Source organism: Cygnus olor, chromosome 4, assembly GCF_009769625.2.
Source record: "Cygnus olor isolate bCygOlo1 chromosome 4, bCygOlo1.pri.v2, whole genome shotgun sequence".
Classification (NCBI taxonomy): domain Eukaryota; kingdom Metazoa; phylum Chordata; class Aves; order Anseriformes; family Anatidae; genus Cygnus; species Cygnus olor.
Genome location: NC_049172.1, coordinates 52,686,891 through 52,710,974, shown reverse-complemented (window position 1 = coordinate 52,710,974; position 24,084 = coordinate 52,686,891). Strand labels below are relative to the sequence as shown.

Here is a 24,084-nt window from a genome sequence, read left to right as displayed (position 1 = left end):
ACACTAGACAGACAGCAAAACAGACTCCAGAAGTGAATGTTTTGTATGTGCATACATTCAGTCATTCTTAAGTTACAAATGCTAAGGAATAAACAAGCATTCCTGACTACAACATAGGTTTGTCATCCTAGGCCAATTTAAGAAGCATATAATCTTGAAGACTCATCAGAAGGTGTTTTTTTCCTTTGCCCTTTTTGACATTTAAGTTTTGTTGAGCTAAATTTCTGATGGTCTTCGATACGTATTTCCATTTTGTTGCTTTACCTAAATAAATCTGTGTATGTTAATATTTTCCTTTATAACAGAGAAAATAACCTCGTAACAGTTAATTTACAGGGGCCACCTTTCAAAGCTTTAATTTCAGTTTAACATAAGTGTGTGCTGGTATTCTAACTACACATTCGAGAACACCCAGTAGACACACTGACTGTTTTAATTCTCAGTGCTGTTTACCCACAGAGTGTCCTCCACCTGCAGAAGAATGGTCCCCAAATAGCAGGTAGTTCTTGCGCCTGCTTTGCAGCCACTTTAGCATGAGATGAGTGGTTGGGAAACTAAATGAAAAATCAGGTTCTGCGTCTTCAATTTGAAACGTGTTAATTAGCCTAAAGCCTTAGCTTGCTTGTAATTGTTATGATATTAGAGTCCCTATCAGCTGACTCTTCCTTCACTCCTTCCCTGTCAATACATTTCATTACACATTCTGATGCTTTCTCGAGCCTTTTCCAATCAATCTTCAAGTTTAATTATCACAAACCAGAAATGAGGCTGATTGCGGATGTTGATTCCAACAGCCTCGGTCACAAAAAAATATGTCTTTTTGCTGCTAAAGAGTAATTAAAAGCATCTGGGAATGATTAGAAATTTGAGCAGGTGGCTTGTGTTTCTGGAATCCATGTCACCAGGAGGGGGAACCTGTGGCACATCCTTGCGAGAAACCCTGGAGTTCAAACCACAGGAGGCTACAGAGGCTAAAAGGCGAAGGCATGGGCATAGGCATTCTTGAGGTCCTTGCTGTGGCTTATTTTACTAGAAGCCACTTCAACAGAGTAATACTTGATTCACAGACCTCTAACCAGGTACAGAATCGTGTTTGCGTGGCTATCTGGCACAGATCAAGTAAAAAAAAAATCAATATTAAGACAAGGGACAGATTAATGAATGGAGCATTAATCCTTTCCAAGAACTTGCAAATGGGGTATGCTACATGTTACAGAGTGAGTAGGAGACTTGTGCTTTGTGCTATCCAGCTCAGTCCTCACATCAACATTTCAGATATGCTTGTCCTTGATTAAAGCTCTTTAGCTTTAAAGATTAATGATTTTTGAAACTCACTTCAAAGCTGCTGCATTTTAATTTGGTACTGCTCGCAGCATGAATGTTGGGGCACATACAGCTTTGAAGAAGCTCCCTTTTCGCCTTTTTACACGACAGGGAACCAATGACATCAAAACACACGGTTACAGCCTGAGGCAGTGTGACAGTTAATTTGCAGGTTGCATCACTGCTGTGCGATGTGACCCTGTTAGTAATGCAGGACCGGGGCACGTCCGCCTAGGCTCTGCGGCCTCATGATTCCCATTTACATCACTAAGGCATAGTGCTGGGCTGCGTGTTAGTGCTGCATCTTGCTAAATGGATTTGAAAAGCCAGTTAGGCCCTCAGTGGGTAAAAGACTCCCTGGAGCAGCATTGCAGCGAGCATTAACGTTGTTGCTGCTTACCACTCCGCTGGGAGCTGATGGGGAGTGTGGTCTGTATGGTGTGTGGTCTATTTAGAATCATGGAATCACTAAGGTTGGAAAAGACCTTTAAAATCATCTGGTCCAACCATCACCCTACCACCAGTATCACCCACTAAACCATGTCCCTAAGCACCACGTCCAACCTTTCCTTGAACACCCCCAGGGATGCTGATGCCACCATCTACCTGGGCAGCCCGTTCCAGTGCCTGACTGCTCTTTCTGAGAAGAAATGTCTCCTCATTTGCAACCTGAACCTCCCCTGGCACAACTTGAGGCCATCCCTCTATGGACCACACAGGGTGGAGAAACGAATGCCAGGCCTGGTGGGAACAGGCGGCTGAGGGAATGGCACGGCTGCGCTGCGTGACACAGGGACACGCAGGAGACGTGACCCTTGAGGAGGAGGGTGAGAGGGAGAACCCACACGCCCATCCCATGTTAGTGTGAGGCGATGAACGCCTGCTGCTGTGCTGGTGTCACGGATGTGGGGATGTCACTGCGTGGGCCTTAGCAGCTCGATGCCACCACCTCCACGTACTGTAGGCCTGTGGTGACATCTCGCCATGTTGTGCTTGGGGCACTGCCTGTGTCTCTGTGGGGACACCCGCCCCACCCAGCCCCACAGGGAGGCGCAGGGCGTGTGAGGGGCTACACATGGCGACGGCCACAGCCCCCCCCCACCTCATAGCAGTGCCTTGTGACGTCACGAGGCGGGCAGCGTGACGTCACGGGGCCTACATTCCCCGGCAGGCCCGGCAGCCCGCTGGAAGTGACATCAGGCCGCATCCGGGGGAGGGCTGCGACGGGACGGGACGGGCGGCGTGCGGGGAGCGCTCGGCTGTGGCCATCGCGGTGGGTCCCGGGCGGGCGGCGGCGGGGCCGGGGGCCGAGCCCTGAGCCCTGAGGGCCGCGTCTGAGGCGCTTCTCTCCCCGCAGGCGCGGCCATGGCGGACTCCACGCAGAACGGGCCCATGCAAGGCGGAGCCGGCGGCGGGGCCGTGGTAAGCAGCAGCCCCCGGCCAGGGCACGGCAGGCCGCGGGGCAGGCCCGGCCCCGGCCCCCTCTGTGGGCTGCCTCGGTGGGAGCGTGCTGGTGGCGTGCGGCTGCTCGGGGGTGGCCGGGTTTAAGCTCGCCTCGCGTGGAAGTGGCTGCGTGGTTGGTGTGCGAGGCGGTGCGGGACGATAGCTGCAGCTGCAGTTGGGGTTAATTTGTGGTCGTCTGCCTAAAAGGGGCTGGCTTCCAAAGCTGGCTCACGTTTGGGAGGGGTTTCCTGGTGTGAATGGGGAGCTCCTGGCAAGCTCAAGCACAAAATGAAGCACGCAAAAGGTGGAAGCAGTGAAGCAGTGATAGGCGAGCTGGGAGGAACGCAGGTGGAAAAAAGGCGACGTTTTGACACTTTTCTTAGGCGTGTAATTGCTTCAATATGCTATTTTTTCATTAGGGCCCTTCTGGTACTGGGACCATCTAAAGGCGTGAAGAGGACTGTGGTTAGAAGAGCTTAACAAGAGAGCTTCTACGTTATTGAGAGCTCCTGTTTTTTTGGAAGCCAGGATTACGTAGCTTAAAACGCTGCCATTGCTTCTGATGTAGTTATGCTAGTTTTAAGTCACTCCATCTTTTTTCCTCTCTGTAAGGAGGGTGGTGTTTCTAGGCCCAGTTGCATGAAGTGCATATTTATAATGAGCCTTGGAGCAACAGATACAGGAGTCAGTCAGGCTTAAAGACCTTGCATGATAAGTTTTTGAAGTTGACTGCTCAGTGAGGTTGGTATGTATAGAAGCCCTACCTCCATGGAAGATCTTAACGCAGTATTTGTTGTAGAATGCAAAGGAGCCTTTTGATTCTGAGGCGGCCTAATTATTTTTTATCTGGTTAGTAAAGTTATATAAATCAAATATCACACAGGATGAAAATAAGCCCTTTGCTTCAAGCTACAATTTGATTCAAGGTTGTTGAAAGAGTTGCAACTTAACACTGAAGGAAGAACGTTCAATATATGCAAATATTGAAATCCCATCTTCTGTGGGAGTTGGTTTTCTTTATCATTTTGTTTTCTTCTAATGTAGCAATTTCTGATGGCTAACAAGCTGGATACAGCAATGTGGATTTCCCGCTTGTTCACGGTTTACTGCTCGGCTTTATTTGTCCTGCCTCTTCTAGGGTATGTACTTTAATATTGAAAAACAATATTTAAAAATTTACGAAGTAAACGTGCTCCATTTGCATAGAGTGGTTTTCATGTAAGGATAAATTTATACTTAGTTTACTGGGTTGGTTTATAAGTACAGCTTTTGTTAAAGATTGGCTTAAAACACTTGTTGATGTGTTTAGAAAATGTGTTGAAGAATTATAAAGTATTTGCCACGTTTTTTTTTGTGTAGTTAACAGAATTGAGTTATTTTAGCTTTGGCATTGTCAGGAAGTCAGTATTATCAATTTTTGAGTTTATTTTCTTACTAGTTCTTATGTACGATAATAGAAGTACTTCAGGTATTGTGCAATTGTGATGCAATTCTCAAGGGTGAAAGACTTCTGAGCAGGGGCTTGGTTCTTATGGTAACATCTCCTCTGATGATTTGCAGGTTGCATGAAGCAGCAAGCTTCTATCAGCGTGCCTTGCTGGCAAATGCTTTTACTAGTGCTCTCCGACTACACCAAAGGCTCCCGCACTTTCAGCTTAGCAGGGCATTTCTGGCCCAGGCTTTGCTGGAGGACAGCTGCCACTACCTGTTGTACTCTCTGATCTTTGTGAATTCCTACCCTGTTACAAGTATCCTTTGCTTGTGTCATCCTGGTAATGTTTTTAAATATCTTAAAAACTGGATTCTTTTCATCACCTGTTCTATGATTTGGGAAAACTAATTTAAACTAGAATGTTTGCTTTTCATAGAACATACTCCATGTAAAATAGGAGAGGCTTATGTTGTTGATCCATATTCAGGTTAATCACCTCTGTAACTAGTGCACTAGGAGCCAGCAGTTTGACTTCTAGTATTTTCTTTTCCTGAGACTTAAGTTCAGTATATTTTATGACTAGTCTCACGTGATCCTTTAAGAGAAGTTGATAGCTTTCGTTTATTACCAGTACAGGGTTCATGTACAACTCTACTACAAGTAGGGCATGTAAAGATGCAATTTTTCCATAATAGGTCTTTCAGATACATTATTAGGCAGATGAAGACTGCAAAAAGGACTTACTCCTGTGGCTCTTCAAAGCTGACATTTAAGAAGTAGCTCTTCTTTGTGCCGTTTTGTATGTGTACGCTTAATGTCCTACTCTGGCAGAGGAATGTCTGTGTTCTTGCTCTCTAAGATCTGAACTGCTGGCAGCTGCATGTTCTTTGGTGATGAAATGCATTTTACAGCCTCTGTTTATAAAAATGTGACTACATATATATGATAGATTTTAAGTAGTAGCCTTATGTGTCTTTCATGTAGAAAGAATACAGTTCAATGGAAACGCACGGTGTATAATAGTGCAAGCTGTACTTTCGCATATGTGCATACACAGTGATTTTAAAGCTGATAAAAATGCATAGCAAAGAAAAGATGTAAGAAGAAAAAGGCACAGCTATAAATACAGTCTTAGACATAGACGTGTCTTAATCAAGTATTACTCATTCCAACCAACCTCTTACAAAGAGCCATCACTTGTGTGTTAGCATAATATCGTGGAGAAATTATGCACTTCTGCAGCCTTTAATTTTCCTTATCGCTTGCTTCAGTGAGTATTTTCCCAGTTCTGCTATTCTCTTTGCTTCACGCTGCCACATACACAAAGAAGGTTCTTGATGTAAGTATGATATGATATATAATTAATACTGTTGGTGTGTTTGGGGATTATAAGCAGGTTTGGGAGTTGTAGTTGTGGTTTCCTTCAGCTCTTTTAGAGGAGTTAGTGAAATTGCAGTATGGAATCTCAGCACAGAATTTGAAAAGTCTTCTGGTTTGTTTTTCTCCTGTTATGACTTGATAATAATATACTGGAGTTGATGCTAATTATTTTTCTTCAAATGGTTTTCTTTGAAGGAAGCAACTACTGTGTAACAGTGGAGTCTAAACTTCTGAATGTCTTTTCAGGGTAAACTATATGCTATGAAGTTGAACGTTCTGTATCAGTCGTAAAATACCAAACTTCAGGGTGAGGCTAGGAAGCTCAGTAGTATTTGTCAGGTGAACCTGCTGCTCAGTATTCAGTCTTCAACAGCTTTATTTAACTCCAACTTCCAGTTTTCCTTACTAGGCCATATTGCTGCCATAGGCACTTCATCCTAGTGCACAGAATAAGAACAAGGCTGGTGGCTAGCTCTATGTAGTTGAACCTAAAACGGGTGGATGAGGGATTTGCAATGCTTTACGTTTTTAATTGAACTTCATGCTGCTATGATTGCTGAGATTGTTAATGATTATCCTAATAGGGGTTCTATGCCGTCAGTGGTTTTCTTTGCAATACTAATCTCAATCCCTTTAAAGGATCTAGGCTTAAAATGCTGAAATGAGTCATAAATGGTAAATGTTAATATTTTGATTTCTTCTGCTAGAGAAGATCAGTATAACTTGTATGTTTTCTGGCACTTTTTTCTTCTTTAAAGGCACGAGGTTCAAATAGTCTGCCCTTTCTGAGAAATCTTTTAGAGAAACTGAATGCTAATCAGCAGAATATTCTAAAATTCATTGCTTGCAATGAAATTTTTCTGATGCCAGCTACAGTTTTTATGCTCTTCAGGTAAGAATCATCATAAATACTTTTAGATTTAGAAACTTTCTACACAAGTATATTTTGCAGTGAATTCTCTGTGGGTTACAAGGATCTCAGTTTGTGGTATATCTGATCAAGGCTTGAACTTAGTTTATTTGATTCTTTGATGTTGCAGTTGATGTATTGTGAAATCAAACAGCACTCATTCTGATATAGATGGGCATGGGAAAAAAAAAAACTCAGTTTCATAGCATGAGTGACATTGTTGGATTGAATCCCAGCTTTTCCACATCTATAACTTAAGCTTACCTATGTAGTTCAGTAAGTATAATTTTGGTCAGTGTAATAGAATATTGATCTTCAGCCTCACTGAAGGTGTCTGTTTACTCTTATTTTTGGTTATTGGATCCCAGAAGTTTAAGTGGCGTAGAATTTCATTGTGCTAGAAGCATACAAGTAGGAGTGGGTTATGTCTTCTCCCATGTTACTTCTCACCAGAGACCTTTGCTTCTTTCTAATTCATTATTTTTGCCCGCTGTGTCTATGTGCAGCCTGTTGAATTCATTTTAGGGCTCTTAAGATTGCAACTTCAGTAGGATTCCAACATGTACAAAGATATAATGACCTGAAAATCACTGAAGTTTGAGTTACTGCCTTTTAATATTTGGAGAGTGATTAATGCCCTTTGTTCTATGCATGCCATAGCACAGTGAGAGCATTTGTCCTGAGTGGTCTCAAAGGCAGTAGAAGGGAGGCTTTATTTTCCTGGAAGTTGACAGAAACATAATTTGTCTGTGTCTTATGATATGTCAGCTGAACCCTTCAGTGCTTCAGCCCTGATGGATTCTATTTCACTTTAAGGCAACTTACCAACTGACAGATACTTGAGTGTTTAGATACTGGATACAAAGAGTGCTTTACAATTTTGGGGAGATCTGTTTGTTTTTTTCTCTATGGAGAATTTAGCATGTGAAGTGTAGCTACTTGATAAGCTATGTAATAGATACTGAAGCTTTTAAGAGATCATATACCAAATGTTAAAATAGTATAAAGGTTAAATGCAACTATAGTGAAAGTTTGTTCTTCAAACTGCTAAGCATATTAAATTGCTGGTAAATATTATACAGATGAAACACTTCTCCCCTGCCCTCATAGCCCATTTCCCTTTTCACTTTATTTTTTATATTCTGGCTAAAGATACTGTTCATATTTGAAGGAGCTAGCTACTGGTGCTGTGATGTAGTGTACAATTTGATGCAGAATTTTAATATTACATTATATAAAGAAGCTTCAGTCAATTAAACTCAAGGTATTTCTGTATTTTGTGAATGGTTTGTAGTACTGTCACATGCATGGAACAGCAGCTTTGTAAGGTATAAAGACCTCATTTCAGAGTAACTAAAACAGTTTGATATGTTTAACTTTTATATCTCAAAACATATAGTTTCCATTGTTTTCTGAATTCTTTAAAAAAAAAAAAAGAGTATAAATATGGTCCAGACTCTAAAAGTGCTATGCTTAGGGCTGGAAGAGCTCACTGTAACAGGACTACTACTGTCAGCCAATGTCCATGCTTGTCCAGCATGAGTTTTCTTAATACTAGACTGGCCTCACTGTCACTTTGGTTAGTCTTAGTCACCAGAAGTGAGGTGGATAGAACATTTAAATATAAAACAAATGTGAAAACTGTAATACTTCATTTCTATAAGTCTTTTGCCTTTGTAAAGGAATGGTTATGTGTGTATTTTGTTGTCAGATCTAGATTGTCTGAATAAATATGGCCCTAGCCAGGCTTTTTTGCGCTGAAATAATTTTCTTGCTTTTATTATGGGAAATCCTGACCTTTTTAAAACCGGTATTAAGCTCTGCCTCTCTGTTCTCTTTCAGTGGTCAGGGGAGTCTGCTCCAGCCATTCATTTACTATAGGTTTCTAACATTACGCTACTCCTCTCGGCGAAATCCATACTGTCGGTAAGCATTAAATTGATTTTGGAAGTTAGTATTTAACGGGGTAGTGTTCAGGCATTCAGAAGTTTTTCTTTGTGATAGATGCATAACTCTTTAATAGTAAATGTGCAAATGGTAACTGTAGAATATAGAATATGCCTTGGATAGCTTTAAAAAAAAAAATGCCAAAACCCTACCACACCTGATTCAAGGTCATGCTTATTTTATGTAGCTGAACTTTTCTGGAGTGTAGTACCATCATTGAATAGGAGTTTTCAGAACATGCTTGCATAATTAAAACTGTGCTTTGGGAGAAGAAAGTTTGGAAGAAGGAAGTCTTTTTCATTGTTCTGCAACCACTTATCGGACAGACATCCTTATTTTTAGGTTCCATGCCTATCTAGGACTAACCATACGTGAGAACAGATGCTTACAAACTTGTTTGATATACATCAACTGAAGAAATAAAAGATCTTAAACACGTATGATCTAAAACATGTTAATTACCTCCTTTAGATTTGTAAATTAGCTTTATTATAATTGAAATAAAGCCTTATTGATTAGCATTGGCTTGACCAGCTTCCATTGCTTTTAACTTTGAGACTCTGAATATATCTGAGGGTTTGCTCAGGTCAGTGCTTTCTTGGGATTTTTCTCATGATGAGCTTTGCATAATGTAAGATTTCATGAACGTACTTTTCTAGTCTGATCACTGCCTGATTAGAAAAAGGCTTGATAAAGTACCAAGGAAGCAGCTTTGGCTGCTGTGGTATGCCAAGACAGGTCTGAGAATCATAAGCTTGATTGCCTCCTATTGCCTACTATTTTGTAAGAAATCAATTGTTCACTCTTATGTGTATTTTTTAACAAGTCTATGAACGTAAGTTATGCACTAAGAATAACTTCATAGAATCAGAGAATGTTTTGGCTTGTAAGAGACCTTTAAGGATCATCTTGTTTCAACCTCCCTGCTGGGGCAGGGACACCTCCCACTAGACTAGGTTGTCCAAAGAAACTGTTCTCCCAGTTGTTTTGATGGTATTTCTGTAGTTTTAAGTGAGGATAGTGTTACAAGTTTTATTTCTCAGGTCCGTCCGTTTAAGAGTTGGTCCTAGAGTGCAGGGTTCTTGCATTCTCGTGAGAAGCAGCACTAACACACCACTTCCATTGCCTCCCAAATTCTTATGGTACTTCTGAAAAAGCACCACTCTTCTCTCCTGCCTTCCCCCAGTGTGGCTGTTTTTTTTTTTCCTTGAATGTGGGATTTTATTTTTCTGCTGTTTCCATGTCCTCCAATGGAAGTGGCTGAGTTAAAGTTGATTTAAAATATTAATGTTTAAAGGACAAGAATTCTGAAGCTCTTGCAAGATGCTGCAACACTGAGTTGATGTTTAGAACTCACTGACTAGCAGTGATGTGTTTTTTTTCTAAATAAATTTAAAATAAGTGACCGTAGTCACTTATTTAGATAAATTAGAGTTAGAGTTCAGATTAGATTTAGTCATTTAGATATTAGTTCTGGTGAATGCTATAGCATTTTAATACTATGTTTAAGTATGACTAAATCTCTTTGTTTCAGGACTCTGTTCACCGAGCTGAGAATTGTTGTTGAACACCTAATAATGAAGCCCTCATGCCCTGTTTTTGTAAGAAGACTATGTCTCAGCAGCATTTCCTTTATAAGCAGATTGGCACCAACTGCTGCATAGCCGAATTTCAGACACTCATCTATTGTGAACATTATGAGCAGCTGGCACTTCTGCTGATGATTATAAATTCCTGGTTTTACACTGATCTTACTCCAGGCTGTATAAAAACGTGTATATGCTTTTCTTGGAGATAATATAAAATTTAGCATATCAAAAGCAAGTCATGGAAACTTAAAATTACTGTGCTATATTGCTAATTGGTGTGTGTGGGGGAAGTAGCTGCATTATATCTAAAACATGCCCAGTCTTACAGAGTTGTTTTCTAGAAATCATGAGTTGTTGGGCATTGATTAAAAATTTTTAAGTCTGTGCTTCGTAGGTTTATGTTGACTGGAAGCATTGCTACAGTAGGACGTCTCCAGTAGGTAGCACTGGTGCACACACCTATGCAGTACACTTTGGACAGTATTCTTCTGCTTACTAAAAATATCTGTAGAATTACTTTGTCTAAATTACTATATTCGGTGTAAAAATACGGCCCACTTTGAATTTAACAAAACGAATTAAAGACCATCACGCTGGCATAGTTAACACTCTTTCTGAAGGAGAGCCTATTTCTGTTAATGTTACTTAAAGATAACCCTTCCAAGCTTTTACCTTGTGGTACTTTTGCATTAGGTTGTTGGGAGAAATCTCAAGACTCTGACCACGGAAAACTCAGCTCTCTTGTCATAACGAGATGTTTTACCAAGCCAAATTGCTGACCTGGAGGCTTTTCAGACAAAGATGTAATGCTTAAACTTTTAACCATCTCTTAAGTGAACTAATCAATGTAAATGTAGTAACTTTTGGAGAATCATTGCGGATGTGTTCTTGTGTCTACACAAATGTGAGACTGTGGTAATTCAAGCATGTCTACTCTTTAGAAAATTAATCTGTAGCTAGCTCTGTATAAATTGTTCTTCCAGTTTCTGAGACTCATCATGATGGGAAATTTGCATAAAGGATTGCACCTATTCAGGCAGCTATTGAAACAAATGGCTGTGGGATTTTTTGGCCTAAATCCATTTTATGATGCTGCCTTCAGATCAGTCATAAGTACAGAAGTGAATATTAAATTGAGTGCTGATTATGCATTCACCCAACAGCTGGAAGGTAGGTCATGGAAAAAGAATATTATCTGTCCAAATACAATGCCTTTCCATAAATCCAAGGCAAAGTATTTGCCTAATCTTCTGTAGCTTATGTTAATATTCTAATTACATACAGTTGAATGGGATTCATTGGCCTTTTGTAAAAATAGTAAAGTACTGTGCTTCACTATTCTCCCTGGGTCAGAGGAGTCTTACATGAAACACTTCTGCAAACAGTCTTGACGCAAAGTATTTTTCTGTAACTATTGAGTTATCTTTTGTGATGTGGATATCGTTCAGCCTTTTCAGTTGTATTAGTGTGCTAGTTCAGAGATGTGTATTTATACCCTTATTTCATTTTTTGCTCAACCTCTTGGTACTGATAAAGACCTGTTTTTTGGTAATTGAATATGATACTCTTTGAATTTTCATCTTGCTCTCTGAACATGATTAGCTATTTATAGAACACTTGCATACTGCAGAAGCAATTGCATGCAGTACTGCTCTACAGCTGCTAAGACTTGCAACAAGTTTCACTATATGTATATCCTGTAACTTGAGGATTTTATAAAAACTAAATTTTCTACTACAAATAAAGGAGTGTTAAATGTAATTTGCTATGCTCTTCAAGCTTATTTTCTGTTTAACAGAACATGTTGATACTTGAACCTGGAAGTTGAGCAGAATGCAGTCCCGTGTGTGTATGTGGATGTGTTCTTATTCCCACCTGGGCTCCTGACATGAGACATAGTCAGCATCTTGTGCACCTCTAAATCATCTTATCGGAAATTTTTGCCTTCTAAAATGCAAAACTTTATGACACTTTATTTCAAAACTTAACCTATGAATAAGCACTGTAATAATGGTATCCGAACAGAAATCTAGACCTATTTCTGACCATTTCAACTCTTCAGCACTGTTCTAGAGCCTCTTTCATGTTACATAATATGTTTGAGTGGTGACATCGGGTTCCGTTCAGCCCTCTGCTGATTTTTAAATTGGTTGTCTAAGATGGTCCCCCATACTGGGGATGGAAGGCAAATAAATGCTTTGTTAATTTCTGTAAGGAGAGCGACATGTTTCATCTGAGCCAGTTCTTGTGGTCTAAGACTGCTGTTACAAGTGTGGTCTACTGTTCCTTTAAGTGTATGCAATCACTATTAAATTAGTGTAAATTGGATATGAGGTATTGCAACTGTAACTGAAGGATGTTAAGTCAGATCCAACTCTGAATGGGCAAGGATGTTTAAAAGGAATAAGTGAATGAGATTGCAGTAAGTAGAGAGTTGGAAGACAGTGTCATGAAGTAAGAGTTTAAATGTGGATATGGAATCTTTTGTGCAGTTTTTCTTTAAGTAGTACTAAAAATGGACTGAGGAGGAATATTTTCATAAATGGAAGCTGATTTGTCTAGTATTATATTATTGGCTTTGTCAAGAGCTGCTTGACAAAATTGAGGCCTGGATTTTGCTTGTGGCTTGGTAAAACTTACCTGACTGATGTGCCACAAAAATATGGAACAATGGGATAAGAAGAACTTAAAAGCAGAATAAATTGGGCGACTGACCTGCACTCTGCATCAACTTTGATTTTATTTACTGTAGCCTTATGCTGCCTAAGTGATAAGACCAAGTTTTCTCAGTGCTAGCAAAAACATGTTGTCCTTGTGCCTGTTTCATTATAACTGTGACTGTTTCTGTACTAACAACTAAATTAGCATGTGAAATGCTGGTTATGTCCTGACAGCTCGAGCAGCTTGAGAATTTTTTTTTGTGTTGCTTTGCTGTGAACAGCTAGCTGTGATGCGAAGGCTGTAACAGAAGTCACAGAAATTTTCCAACTGACTGTAAAATGTTTGTGTCCCCCAAATACAAAGCAGAAGAATTTTTGTCCTAGTGAAAGGTTGCCTACCTGATACAGTAATTGTTTCCACTAGTATAAATCACACCGGTCATTGCTTTTATCGTCTTAAGATTTCATGAGTCAATAAGTCGGATAAGTCTGTGGGCAGACCCACCTGTTGCTGCACACAAGCCTACTGTAGAAGTGATATTCCAGCATAACACTTGTCTGTTCTCAGCTGTAGATAAATAAAGCATCAGGACCAATTGGGGCTGTTGGGAGCAGCTATTGCCAGTTGAAATTCCTTACAAAGTAATCCCCTAGTGCATCCATCCTTTCCTCTGTTGTCTTTTAATTTTAATCTTTCATCATCATCTTTGTGCTGTCAGTCTTATGTTTTGTTCCATTCATAATAGAAATGCTAACTGTTCCATGATGGATGTTCAAAGGGAGCAATATTTGTCAATATTTTAAGTTCCATGTTAATGAACTTTATTATAGTCATGAACCAGTATTTGTTCTGACGTTTTTTGAACTGCTAACTGTGTTGGACCTTTTTATCGTTAGGCACCTTGCAACATTTGCTGTACAGATCCCTTGTTAATAAGGAAGTAGAGTTCTTGCTCATTTTACAGACAGGAACTGAGATGTGGGAGGAAAGTTCGCTTGTCTGAGGCAATACAAGAGCTCTGGCAGAGCAGGGGAAAAAAAAATTGGATAAACACTGGGGAGACTGATTTGTTTCTGTATCATGTATGACTTGGTCCTGTTTCCAAAAGGTACCATACCTTGCAGGGCTCGGATTAAGGGTGGTAAAGACGATTGAGCTAGAACAGCTTCTATTGTCAAAAATTGCTTCCTATGTGCAAGAGCTAGGTTTGGCCCCTGGTGTTTTCCTTCTGCTGAGGGAAGAAACATGTGACAGAATGAGATCACGAGGACTTTTCTGTGCCAGATATTAATGGGGTATGCTGATCTGTTGCAGTTGTCTATAACTTTTAATTGCTGCAGTGTACGTATTTATGGCTAAAATTATTTATACAAAAATAGATCGGTATCTTTGTAATGTAACTTTTAACAGGGTGTAAGTTTCTTTAAAAAAAATCACAGGAAAAATCAGGCCTTGAGTTTTAAATCATCTTTTAAGGATAGATCCTTAAGCAATCCTTTATTGCAAAGATGCATTATCAGTATGGATAATGTAATTGAATTTAATCTTAAATGTGGATTCAAAAATAACCTTTTTATAAACTGTCAGCATTACTTATTAACTTTTCTGCAAAAGCTATGTCTGTGATAATAGCAGATATTGTACAGGTAAGGGAGTTTCATTGCTTAGTTTGGTGCCATCCAGATGGCACAAACTTCTAAAATGAATTGAAAAAATCATCTTTTACTTGTATTCAAGGACTGAGGCACAAAATGCTAATGTAAGGCTCAGAGGGGAAATATAGTTCTCCTGCATATTTGAGAAAATGTGAAGCCCTTTCAAGAAAATCTAATAAACATAATAATAGCAGGCTGCTGACACTAAGGAAAAAGCACCTCATTCGCTCTTTCTTTTATGCAGCGATTTACTGGTCCCTACTGATTTTCAAATTGGATCACTGCAGTAAATTATCCATGCCAGTACCTGTGAAAGAAAGCACTGGGATCCATATTTGTTTAGTGCTGTGCTTAAATCAGCAAGAATGATAAATTTGATGGTATGAAATTGGAAATACCAAGGGCTTTTCTCAGCGAATGAGCAAGTAACTCCATTTATAATTTATTGTGACCCTTTTTCACTGTATATGCTTTGTATGTCAAATATTTATTTCAAAACAAATTAAATTGTTTTCTGTATTGATACAGCTATGGTTTTGTTGATGTTGAAATCAAATTGTATAGTTTTTTTCTGGATTTAAAATACTACCGATGTTACATTGCAAAACTGCATTTGTAGTTTTAGTTTAGATTTGTGTTTGAGATCCTGACCAAAAGCTTTACATGCCAAATGTTTTAGGTGTGTTGGGTGTTTTGTTTTGTTTAGAACAGAGCAGGATGTAGTGAGTTTCTGCAGTTTATTTAATTTTCTGGAGAAAAATGTCAAGCTGCATATCAAAATGAAAAGCTGATCCCTGTTTTTTCGGTCACTAGAACCATTCTGCTTTACACTTGTTATATGTAACACCAACTTCTGTGAAAACTTACCTATGTGCTCAGTCTACTGCTATATTTCAGTGCAGGTGTTAGAGCAACTTAACTGTATGTTTGTGTTTTGGCAGGAGTCCTGTCTTGTTCTGTGAATCTTCAGATAGATTACTTGTGTGATATCATCATAGACACGTAGCTAAATAAGAGCAACTGCTGATCTGAAATCTGGTCTCAGCTAACACTTGATTACTTGGAATTTTTATCTGTTGAATAATATCTTTTGTAAAAAGTAAGCAAAATCATGAGCCAGTATAGTTAAAAATGTGACTGTTACCCTCTTGTGGGCTAGACTTAGCTCATTTGTGATGGCATGTTAAACGGCTGACTTCTGTTCAACCCCAGCTCAGATCATATAGGTTTTATTTTATCTAGGCTAGTTCTGGAGAAACACCAGTGTAGATTATATTCTAAGGAGTCACAGAAGATCTTGCTTTTAAAAGAGAACAATGGTTAATGGGAATTCATCACCCTTTATCCAGAGTTCCCTGTGCTTGACCCTGATACCTTGCTTGTGAGGCAAGTGTTAGAGCAGTCTAGATTCCTACCTGGGAAGAGGAAACTGGTTTCCCTGAGAATAAGTGAGGATCATGGTATTTTCATTTGTGATGTGTGTTTCTATGAATCTGCATGTTGGTGCGGAAGTGAACATCAAGAGCTTGTTGGATGAAGGTGGTGCATCAGTTGGTCAAGATATTTCATAGGAAAATCAAGCTGAAAATGAGAGATGATGATGGTGTAGGCTAGATTACCAGCAAGGGTTAAAGCAATGTCAGCTCTAGCTTTCATGAAGGTAGGAGGAGAAGAGAAAAATGAAAACAGGGAAGAACTCAGTTCTGTGTAATAGAGGTATGGAAGTCCTGTGGAGTGCTCTAGCTTTCACAAACCCCAAATTACCATTCATGGTTTTATGACATTGGTATCCTCTGGACAGTACTTAAGGTTTCTAGCTGTAGATGGGCTAATTTATTCTGTATTGAAATACCATTGGAATAGCATCTTCAGATTGCCATGTTGTACGAGAGCAGGCGGGCCGATTTTGGTCTGCTTAAAATGGAAAAAGCTGCTGTGGGATTGCGTTCCTGTCCATTGTTTGAGGCTCCTGTAGTGGAAAAGCAGAGAAATAAAGTTTTACTGTGGCCTATATTACTGCTGGGCTTCTTGGCTTTTTTAAGCTTTTCTATTTTCTTGTTGCTTTGTTACCTTTTTATATTGGTGATGTAGACGAAGATGTATGTGCACATCCAAAGGTTTTTGTCCTGGTATATGTTTGCTTCAGTGTGCAAAGACAGGTACAGAACAGATCCACTTTAACATTTCGGAATTTGCATTATTTAGATTCACATATTTTGTCTAGAAAATCTGACCAAACTGTGTTTTGAAATGTTTGCCTGTCAGTCATTTTCAACATAATTTCTTTCCACTATAGCAGCTTAAGCTAGGGTCTGACCAAAGCTGTCATTAGCTAGGGCGTAGCAGTTTTTTGTAATAGCACGTGGGAATCTGGAGTTGATTTAAAACACACTTCTGAATTCTAGTGTGTCCATGGGCATTATAACACTGCTGGAAGTGTATAATACAGAGGAATTTTGAAAGCTTAGATAGTATAGTTAATAGCTTCAAGCATCAGTTTAGCATGCATTTCTGAAGTGTCCGGTGGTTCTACTCACACTTCTAATTCTTTCATTTTTTACCATTGCTCTTTGCAGCCAAACAGCTTGCTTACCTCTGCCCCGATGTTTATGTGCTGCAGATTGATGTTGTGTATATATACTTACAGTAGCAGATAAGTAACTTAATAGATAAAACATGTAGTATTTTTATCTTTCTCATTTAAATATGTTCATGCACTTTGCTGTTTGATTAAAAAAAGCCTCTGCCAGCCTTCTCTTTGCAGAACATTACACCTTTGTAAGGGAAATATTTCTGTAAAGATACTTGCTCTGTGTAGGAGTTTTTAATGTCTTTGGATATTCAAAAGCATTAGACAAGCTGTCTTTGTATTCCTTAAACCAATTTTTTTCTTAAAATTTTTTGGGGGGCAAAAGAGCAATTTTGCTTTTAAGCTGGTGTTTTATTTGTTCATGCAAGATGGTATGATGTGCAGTAACAGGAGACTAGGGCTGATGATACTGGAAGCTTTTTCCTGTCTTATGCATGTCTGCATGTAACTATTCAGATAAGAGTAGCTACCTCAACAGAGTGAGTATTATATACCTAGCACTGTTTGTTTTGTAATTTTAAACTAGTTTTCTGCTTTAGGATGGAGGTAAGTTCTCTTCCAGAATGGCTGGAAATTTTACCTGACTGATTCGGTCAGCTGAAGTGCAATGGAATTGTTCTTTCGTGTGCTGACTTTATTCCAAACAACTGACCTCTAGTGGTTGCCTTGCATCCGTGAAGCAAAACACGTTAATGTGCACCTCAGGTCTATTGGCTACACTAAAACTTTTTCCTCCTGTTTCTCAGGAATGTTATTTTCATGAGTCATTGCACTCTGGTTTCACAAGTATCTGCATTCCTTATGCGTTAGAAATGAAATCAAAGGAAAAATGAACTTATGGTTATGACTTAAACATTTTGGCTTGTGACTGATTAGTTAGACACAATTGTTAGGAAGCTAAAAGGCCCTATGATCTAAGAGCATCCCATAATATTCTAAGATTCTAAAACCTTTGTCTGCAAGGATTTGACAGTAAAGCACAGTAATTACAGTAAGCAATAAGGAATGGGGATTCTGCTAGGCTATTGCTGCTTTACAATCGGAGTCTTACCTACGTGTGTAGTTACCGATGTGTGTAGGTGTGGGATTACTGATACAGGAACAGTGATCTTCCCACCCCCATTTTCTCAGATAACCACTCAGTGCACACTTCTGGATATACTTGGCATGATTATTGGTGCACAGCTGTGTGAATCTTTCCCTTTTCCCTGATTTGATTATAGCTGCGTGCACCCCAGTATAAGTCCCACTGATTCTTGTTTAGGCATGCAAGTGACCCCATTCACCAGTGGGAGAGCAAGTTCTTTAGAAGTGTAATACTTTCCTTTATAAAAACTATATTTAAAGAGTATTAAAAGAAGTGTCTGTGTTGACATGTTAAATTCTTGGTTTTTAATGCAAATCCACCTATTATCATTTACTACAACACCTCCTCTGGAAGATCTGATCCAGGCTCACTCCTGGTGAGCCCCAGTCTCTGATAGGGCTCTGAGGGCCTGACCAGGGTAGGGGTGCACCACTGCCCAGTTTTCCAGTGTGTACCAACAACAGTGGCAATGGAGGCTTCCCAAACTATGGAGACGCACCTGTGCTGTCCTGATGTCTTATGCACTAAGTAAAGGACCAAATGATACATCTGCCTCCATGCTTGCTGTCAGTCTCCATCCCTTATCTCATCTTTCTCCTATTTTGATATTCCTTCCTTTCTTTCCCTGTCCTATCTCCTGTTGCTTTCTGCTCTCCTTTCTTCTGGAACTCCGTTTCCACCCCCGCCCTACTCTTCCTGTACTCCCGTTTCCACCAGTTGTGCAGTACTGACTCCCACTTTGCCTCTCAGAAAATCAGGCCTGTGGCACCTGGAGGCCCAAGGAAATGATGAGGAGGTCATCCTGTGGTGTGAGGGGACTGAGAGCCTCTCCAGCAGCAGGATGACCCAGGAGCAGTGTTAGGGACCTCTCGATTTTTGCTGGGTGCAAAAGGACTGGTGATTGCAGCTAGATGAAGTTCAAGAAGCTGACTGCTGGTGTTTAGGTGAATGAACTGCATGTGAATAATTACAAACTCCTGTCCACATGCAGGAAACTAAAAATACATACTTCTAGTTTATTTTGATCTTTGACCTAGTGGCAATGAAATACTTACAGACCTGGAGTAGTACAGGACTTGGAGTGGAGTTGTAGATTCTTCATTTTCTGCTTCAGAAGAGCCATTTCCCCCATGCACCAATCTGCCACAAAATATTTTTTTCCATTAATTTAAATATGTTACACAGAGAACTTAAAGGCTGTCTGGGATCACTGGATCGACCCCTTTCTGTATTCATACATTAAAAAACAAAAACAAAAAAAACCAACAAAACACACAGACACAAAAACCTATCAGTACACCTTTGGTGTTAACAAAATATGAGTAGGATCATAAGGTACAAAATCAAAACAGTCTCTTCCTTTTAAAAACACTGCCTGTGTGTTTTTCATTTAACATATCAATGTTATGGGAATACCACGGCAATTTCTTAAACTATATTAAGTTCTTACCTCAGCTCTTGTGGCTGTTCTGAGGTCATGCAAATCCCTTCCAGTGTACTTGAAATTGTTAATGAATTTCAGAGTTGGAAATATTCCAACTGCCTTTGTTGCATCACTTCTCAAATAAAGAACGCTAAAATCCTTCTCTGTATATTAGACTTTACCAAATCACAGACTCTTTTTTTTTTTTGCTAAGCAGTAACATTGGAGAATTTCAGCGCAAGGTCACGTTGTAGCTTCAGTAATTCAGTCACTTATCAACTTCTTTTAAACGAACAGGAATGCAGAAGAAATAGTTTCCCAAGGTCTGTATTTCGGTTCAGTCATCTGCCTTTATTTAAAGTTGCTTACAGCTAAATTTTGCAAGCTTCTCGTTGGGTTCTAAATCTTAAAAGGGTTGTACTATGCAGTCCCTGTACTTTGTGAATGACTTTGTAATGCTGTAAAGCAACTTAAAATCTGTAGAAGTCTTTACTGAAAAGGTAATGTGCTTTATTCAACATGGTTCTAATATTATTTTGTGTTTTCCGTTTTTAAAACTTTTTTTCTGTTAAAAAAGCCTGAGGAAATGACCCTCTTATGGTAGCCAGCCTTCCTCTTGTAATGAGCAATATATCAAAATCTTCATGTGATATTTATGTCAGCAAAGGGAGAAGGGTAAATAGCCTCTTCAGTGGCACTGCTGGGCAGGATCAGCCCCAAATGTGTCCACAGGTATTTCCAGGTGGCCGTGTGGTGCAGCCAGTAACCTGCTCTGTCTCCTCACCAGGTGCTCAGAAGGCACAGAAGCCCATGTACAAGCAAGGAATTGGTGCAGCATATAACCTTGGAAAAGGAGTTCTCCAATGGCTCCAATGGCCTCCGTCAGATTCACTAATATACAACTGTTCTGCAACATCACTTAATGAATGGAAAATCCTGCAAAGGTTTATTAAGGGAAATGATCTGCCTTCCGCTTTCTCCTCTCATAATGGGGATCTCTGAAGAGATTTTAAATATTTTTTATCAGTTCAAAATGTAGTAAATCGAATGAATTTTTTTTTTCTTAAACTGGCTTGACTTCATAGCATAAGGGCTTAAAATAGCCACTGAATAACTTATTCTTTGTGGAAACCTTAGGATGCAATTCTGACTATACTGAAAGAAAATGTTGCCCCTCAGTGAGAACCAATACCTCATCCAGTCACTATGGCTGTATCTAATCTTTTGTCATAGGTTAAACTTGTTTAATACAGTTTAGATGTATGAAAACATGTAAACAGTTCCTATCATTTGGAGGTACATTCATCAGTATAGGTTCACTGGGAGCCCTTGATCATGTAAATTCTGGTAAATACCAGTAATATCTATTGTCTATGCTATTCTAGCTTTGTTATTTTCCTTCCTGATCCATATTCATAACAACAAAAACATACAAGGTAAATTCAGTTGGATAAAAGAATATGAAATAGTTTACTAATCCCATTTGTTTCTGGATAGGAAACTTTTTTTTTTAAAAAATTAACCTCATGTGTTGTTTTTTTTTTTCTGTTAGGCTCTTGCCAAAATAACAAGCAGCCAGCAAAACATACATTGGTTGAATGTGGCATACTGACTAAATTGGTGAATTGACTCCACCTTTGTAACTTTACAACTTGCAGTTAATTTAGTATTTAACTCAATTGCTGTACAGCTGGTAGGTAATGATACAGCATCAGTTGCTCCTGATTCACCTGGTATGGCTGTGATTGGGCTACTGGGAAGATGGGTGTTAAGTTAATTATTTCATGAAGTATTTTACTTCAATCTGCTTCCACTGAGTTTATAGGAAAATGTACATTGGCAATACCAATCACTTTTTGACTGTTAAAGAAGTTATGTGCCAGTAAATTTAGTTGAAAATCTAATTGGGTATGTTAAAGACAGGCATCATAATAATTCTCCTAAGTGGTCAAATGCTTTGTGGATTATCGCGTACATTAATTATCAAAACTCCCTGCCAAGCCAACTGACTCCTGGTGAGTTTCCATGTTCCTCCCAGCGTGCAAATGAAGACAAGGAAGCCGGAGACAGTTTGTCAGAGTCATATAAACGATTACCTAAGCTATCTTGGAAAATCTTCAAGTTGCCAAAACGCTTTTTACGAGTGTGTGTAATGTGGTGCCGGTGAGACTAATTATATGCTTACATTAAGAATATTCACGGCTCTGGAGCCAAAATCCGGCTGAGAGCAGCAGCAGGAGGTGGCGCAGGCAGACACCGTCATCACCTGCTGGCCGGCCAGCCGCTGGGCCCTCTCTTTGGGGAAAGAAGCAGGTTTTTTATTAGATTGTGCTTTATTAGCACCGACCCGGGAGGTGTGTTTTAAGACAGAGCTAGGGGTAGAGATGACCGTTTTCGCATAGAAATCCTGTAAACTTCACATAGAAATCTTGCAAACTTCACACGGAAATCCTGTAAACAGCTTTAGCACACGTGTTTAATGTTGCGTCTGCAAACAAATCCACCGCACGTCCTGCACGCTCCCTTGTTATCTCTTTCCTATGAGGGTAGGAAGTAGCGCTCCTGGGCTGTCACTCTGCCCCAGCCCGCACCCCTGGCCGCCTCAGCACAGCTCGGACCCTCGGCCAGCAGCACCCCGAAGGGCGTTTTGGGGAGCCCGGCTCAGCGGGAAGGGCCAAACCCCGCCGGGGTGAACCGCGGCGCTGAGGGGAGGCCGGGCCGGGCGCTGAGGGGAAGCCGGCGGCAGCTCGGCGCAGGCGCGGCGGGGGCGCCGGGTGAGTCAGCGGCGGCCCCGGGCCCCGCCGCACGTCCGCCTGCTGCCGCCTCCGACCGGGCTCCGGAGGAAGAGGAGGAGGAGAAGGAGGGGAAGGAGGCCGCCGCCGCCGGTTTCTCCGATGCGAATCGCCGGCCCTTGTGCGGCCGCTGGCGTGCGGCGGGGAGCGGCCGCGCTCCGCCCGAGGTCGCCGCCATGATGCCGGCGCTGGCCGCCCAGCGGCGGGGCTGCCGCAGCCTCTACGGGCTGTACCTGCGGGGCCAGGCGGCGCCGCTCCGCCGAGCCTGCCACGGTGAGTCCCGCACGGCACGGCCCCGGGGACCCCTTCCCTCCTCGGGCCGGGCCCGCAGCTCCCGGCCGAGCCTCCCCGCAGCGCTCTGGGGCTGCTGTGGTGGGAAAGTCGCGCCCTGCCTGGGCCTCCTGCCCCCACCCGGCAGCGCCAGCCCTCGCCGGGCCTGGGCTGGGGGTGAGAGCCCAAATTTTCAAGAGTTAGGTGAAATAAAGCCCTGCTTTGTGGGGTTTATGGGGGTCCGCGAAGCGGGCACACGCCTCTCCTGCAGGCCACAGAGCCCCTGAAATTAAAATTCTGCGCAGATCTCATAAAGGCACTTAGGTTGCATCGCAGCACCGGCTTTTCTTTTCTTTATTTGTTTCTTTTGCCTGTGTAGAGTAATAGGAAAAGCGTCAGCTAGACATGCCGATAACCTTCCTTTAACGAAGTGCTACGTTGGCACCAATGCTTAGGGAACAGCAGTGCTCACCTTGTGGCAGGTGTTCACTGCAGTCTTTGTGAGTTCCCTGGGTGGCATCCAGGTGATTTCCTGGGCTATTGCCGCATTGGCAACAGTTTAGAGTTAATAAAAGCGTATTTGACTTTTTTTTTGGTGAAATTGTTTTTCTGGAAGGTTCAAGTCAGTGCATGCACGCATGTAAATGCCACAATATAAAGGATAAAAGTAAAAGGAAAGTTCTTTGTACCTTCATGAGATCCACAGTTATCTGAAATGTGGCTATTTTGTTGAGTAGTGCGTTATTCATGCATGATTAGTCATACTTTGTATGACTTGATTTACCAGCATTGCTTGATATATATATTTAATTTGTTATTCATTTAATGTATGCTTTCCAAAGCAAATAGTTTGCCTGCGGCATGTCAGGTTGGAGGAGTTATACTGAGTGTCTGCAGAAGCGTTTGTACTGCCCAAAGCAAGCTGCTCGCTAGCACAGGTTGGTCTGTAGTGCATCCAACTCTGCTTTTGGCCTTTTAAAATTGAAACTACTTCCCCAGGGTGACCTCTCATTTGACTTTTTATACACTTATATTGTAATTTGTCTATTGCAAAGACTGTAGAATTTCACATTATTCTGCATTAAAGGGCTTTGTACACCATAACGTACTTTTGTGGGTGACTTCTTTAGCATGTGCTCTGAAATTGAACCATGTGTGTTACACGTTTTATTAATAGGTAACATAGTTTGTACAGAGTGAAATGAAATGGCAACACTGGCTAATAGTTCTGTAGTGGTTTGTGTTTGTTCACTTATAATTTTATTTGAAGATCTTGAGGCAGTATGACTAGAAGAGTACTTAATATATCAGTAACCCAATCTTAATCAAATAGCTTAAGTTTTTTTTTTTTTCCTTAAGATCATCTAGAGGTATGTAGCAGGTTGTATAAAGGGGAAAAAAACTGGCATTAGATGGGATTTTAAAAGTGGATGTTTAAAGGGAGGCAATGGAAGTGTACTGTGTTTGTGTGCCTGTTTTGTAAATCCTAAACACGGGTAAAATAAGTACGGGTCAGTACTTAAACACTAACATTCTGTAACCTGTGTTGGTGTTTCTGGGCCACTTTCCCTCCATTTTCCTT

General features: G+C 40.7%; 2 protein-coding genes across 3 annotated transcripts in view; both read left to right on the top strand.

Moving 5' to 3' along the window:
* Positions 1-2,456: 2,456 nt before the first annotated feature.
* TMEM33 (transmembrane protein 33) lies at positions 2,457-11,785 on the top strand. 2 transcript variants are annotated; one of them, XM_040554442.1, is made up of 8 exons: positions 2,457-2,596; positions 2,681-2,745; positions 3,811-3,905; positions 4,327-4,514; positions 5,470-5,537; positions 6,337-6,470; positions 8,331-8,414; positions 9,970-11,785. In XM_040554442.1, the coding sequence occupies exons 2-8, from the start codon at positions 2,689-2,691 to the stop codon at positions 10,097-10,099; spliced, it is 756 nt and encodes a 251-aa protein (XP_040410376.1). In that variant the 5' UTR covers positions 2,457-2,596; positions 2,681-2,688; the 3' UTR covers positions 10,100-11,785. The 2 variants fall into 2 exon arrangements, with proteins under 2 accessions (XP_040410376.1, XP_040410375.1); XM_040554441.1 differs by lacking the exons at positions 2,457-2,596; positions 2,681-2,745 and adding an exon at positions 2,961-3,114.
* Positions 11,786-17,470: 5,685 nt separating this feature from the next.
* The window catches only part of SLC30A9 (solute carrier family 30 member 9), a 43,218-nt gene continuing 36,604 nt past the window's right edge, over positions 17,471-24,084 (top strand). The window contains 2 exon segments of the mRNA XM_040555447.1: positions 17,471-17,476; positions 21,998-22,505. Of these exon segments, the coding sequence (XP_040411381.1) occupies positions 17,471-17,476; positions 21,998-22,505 (514 nt within the window).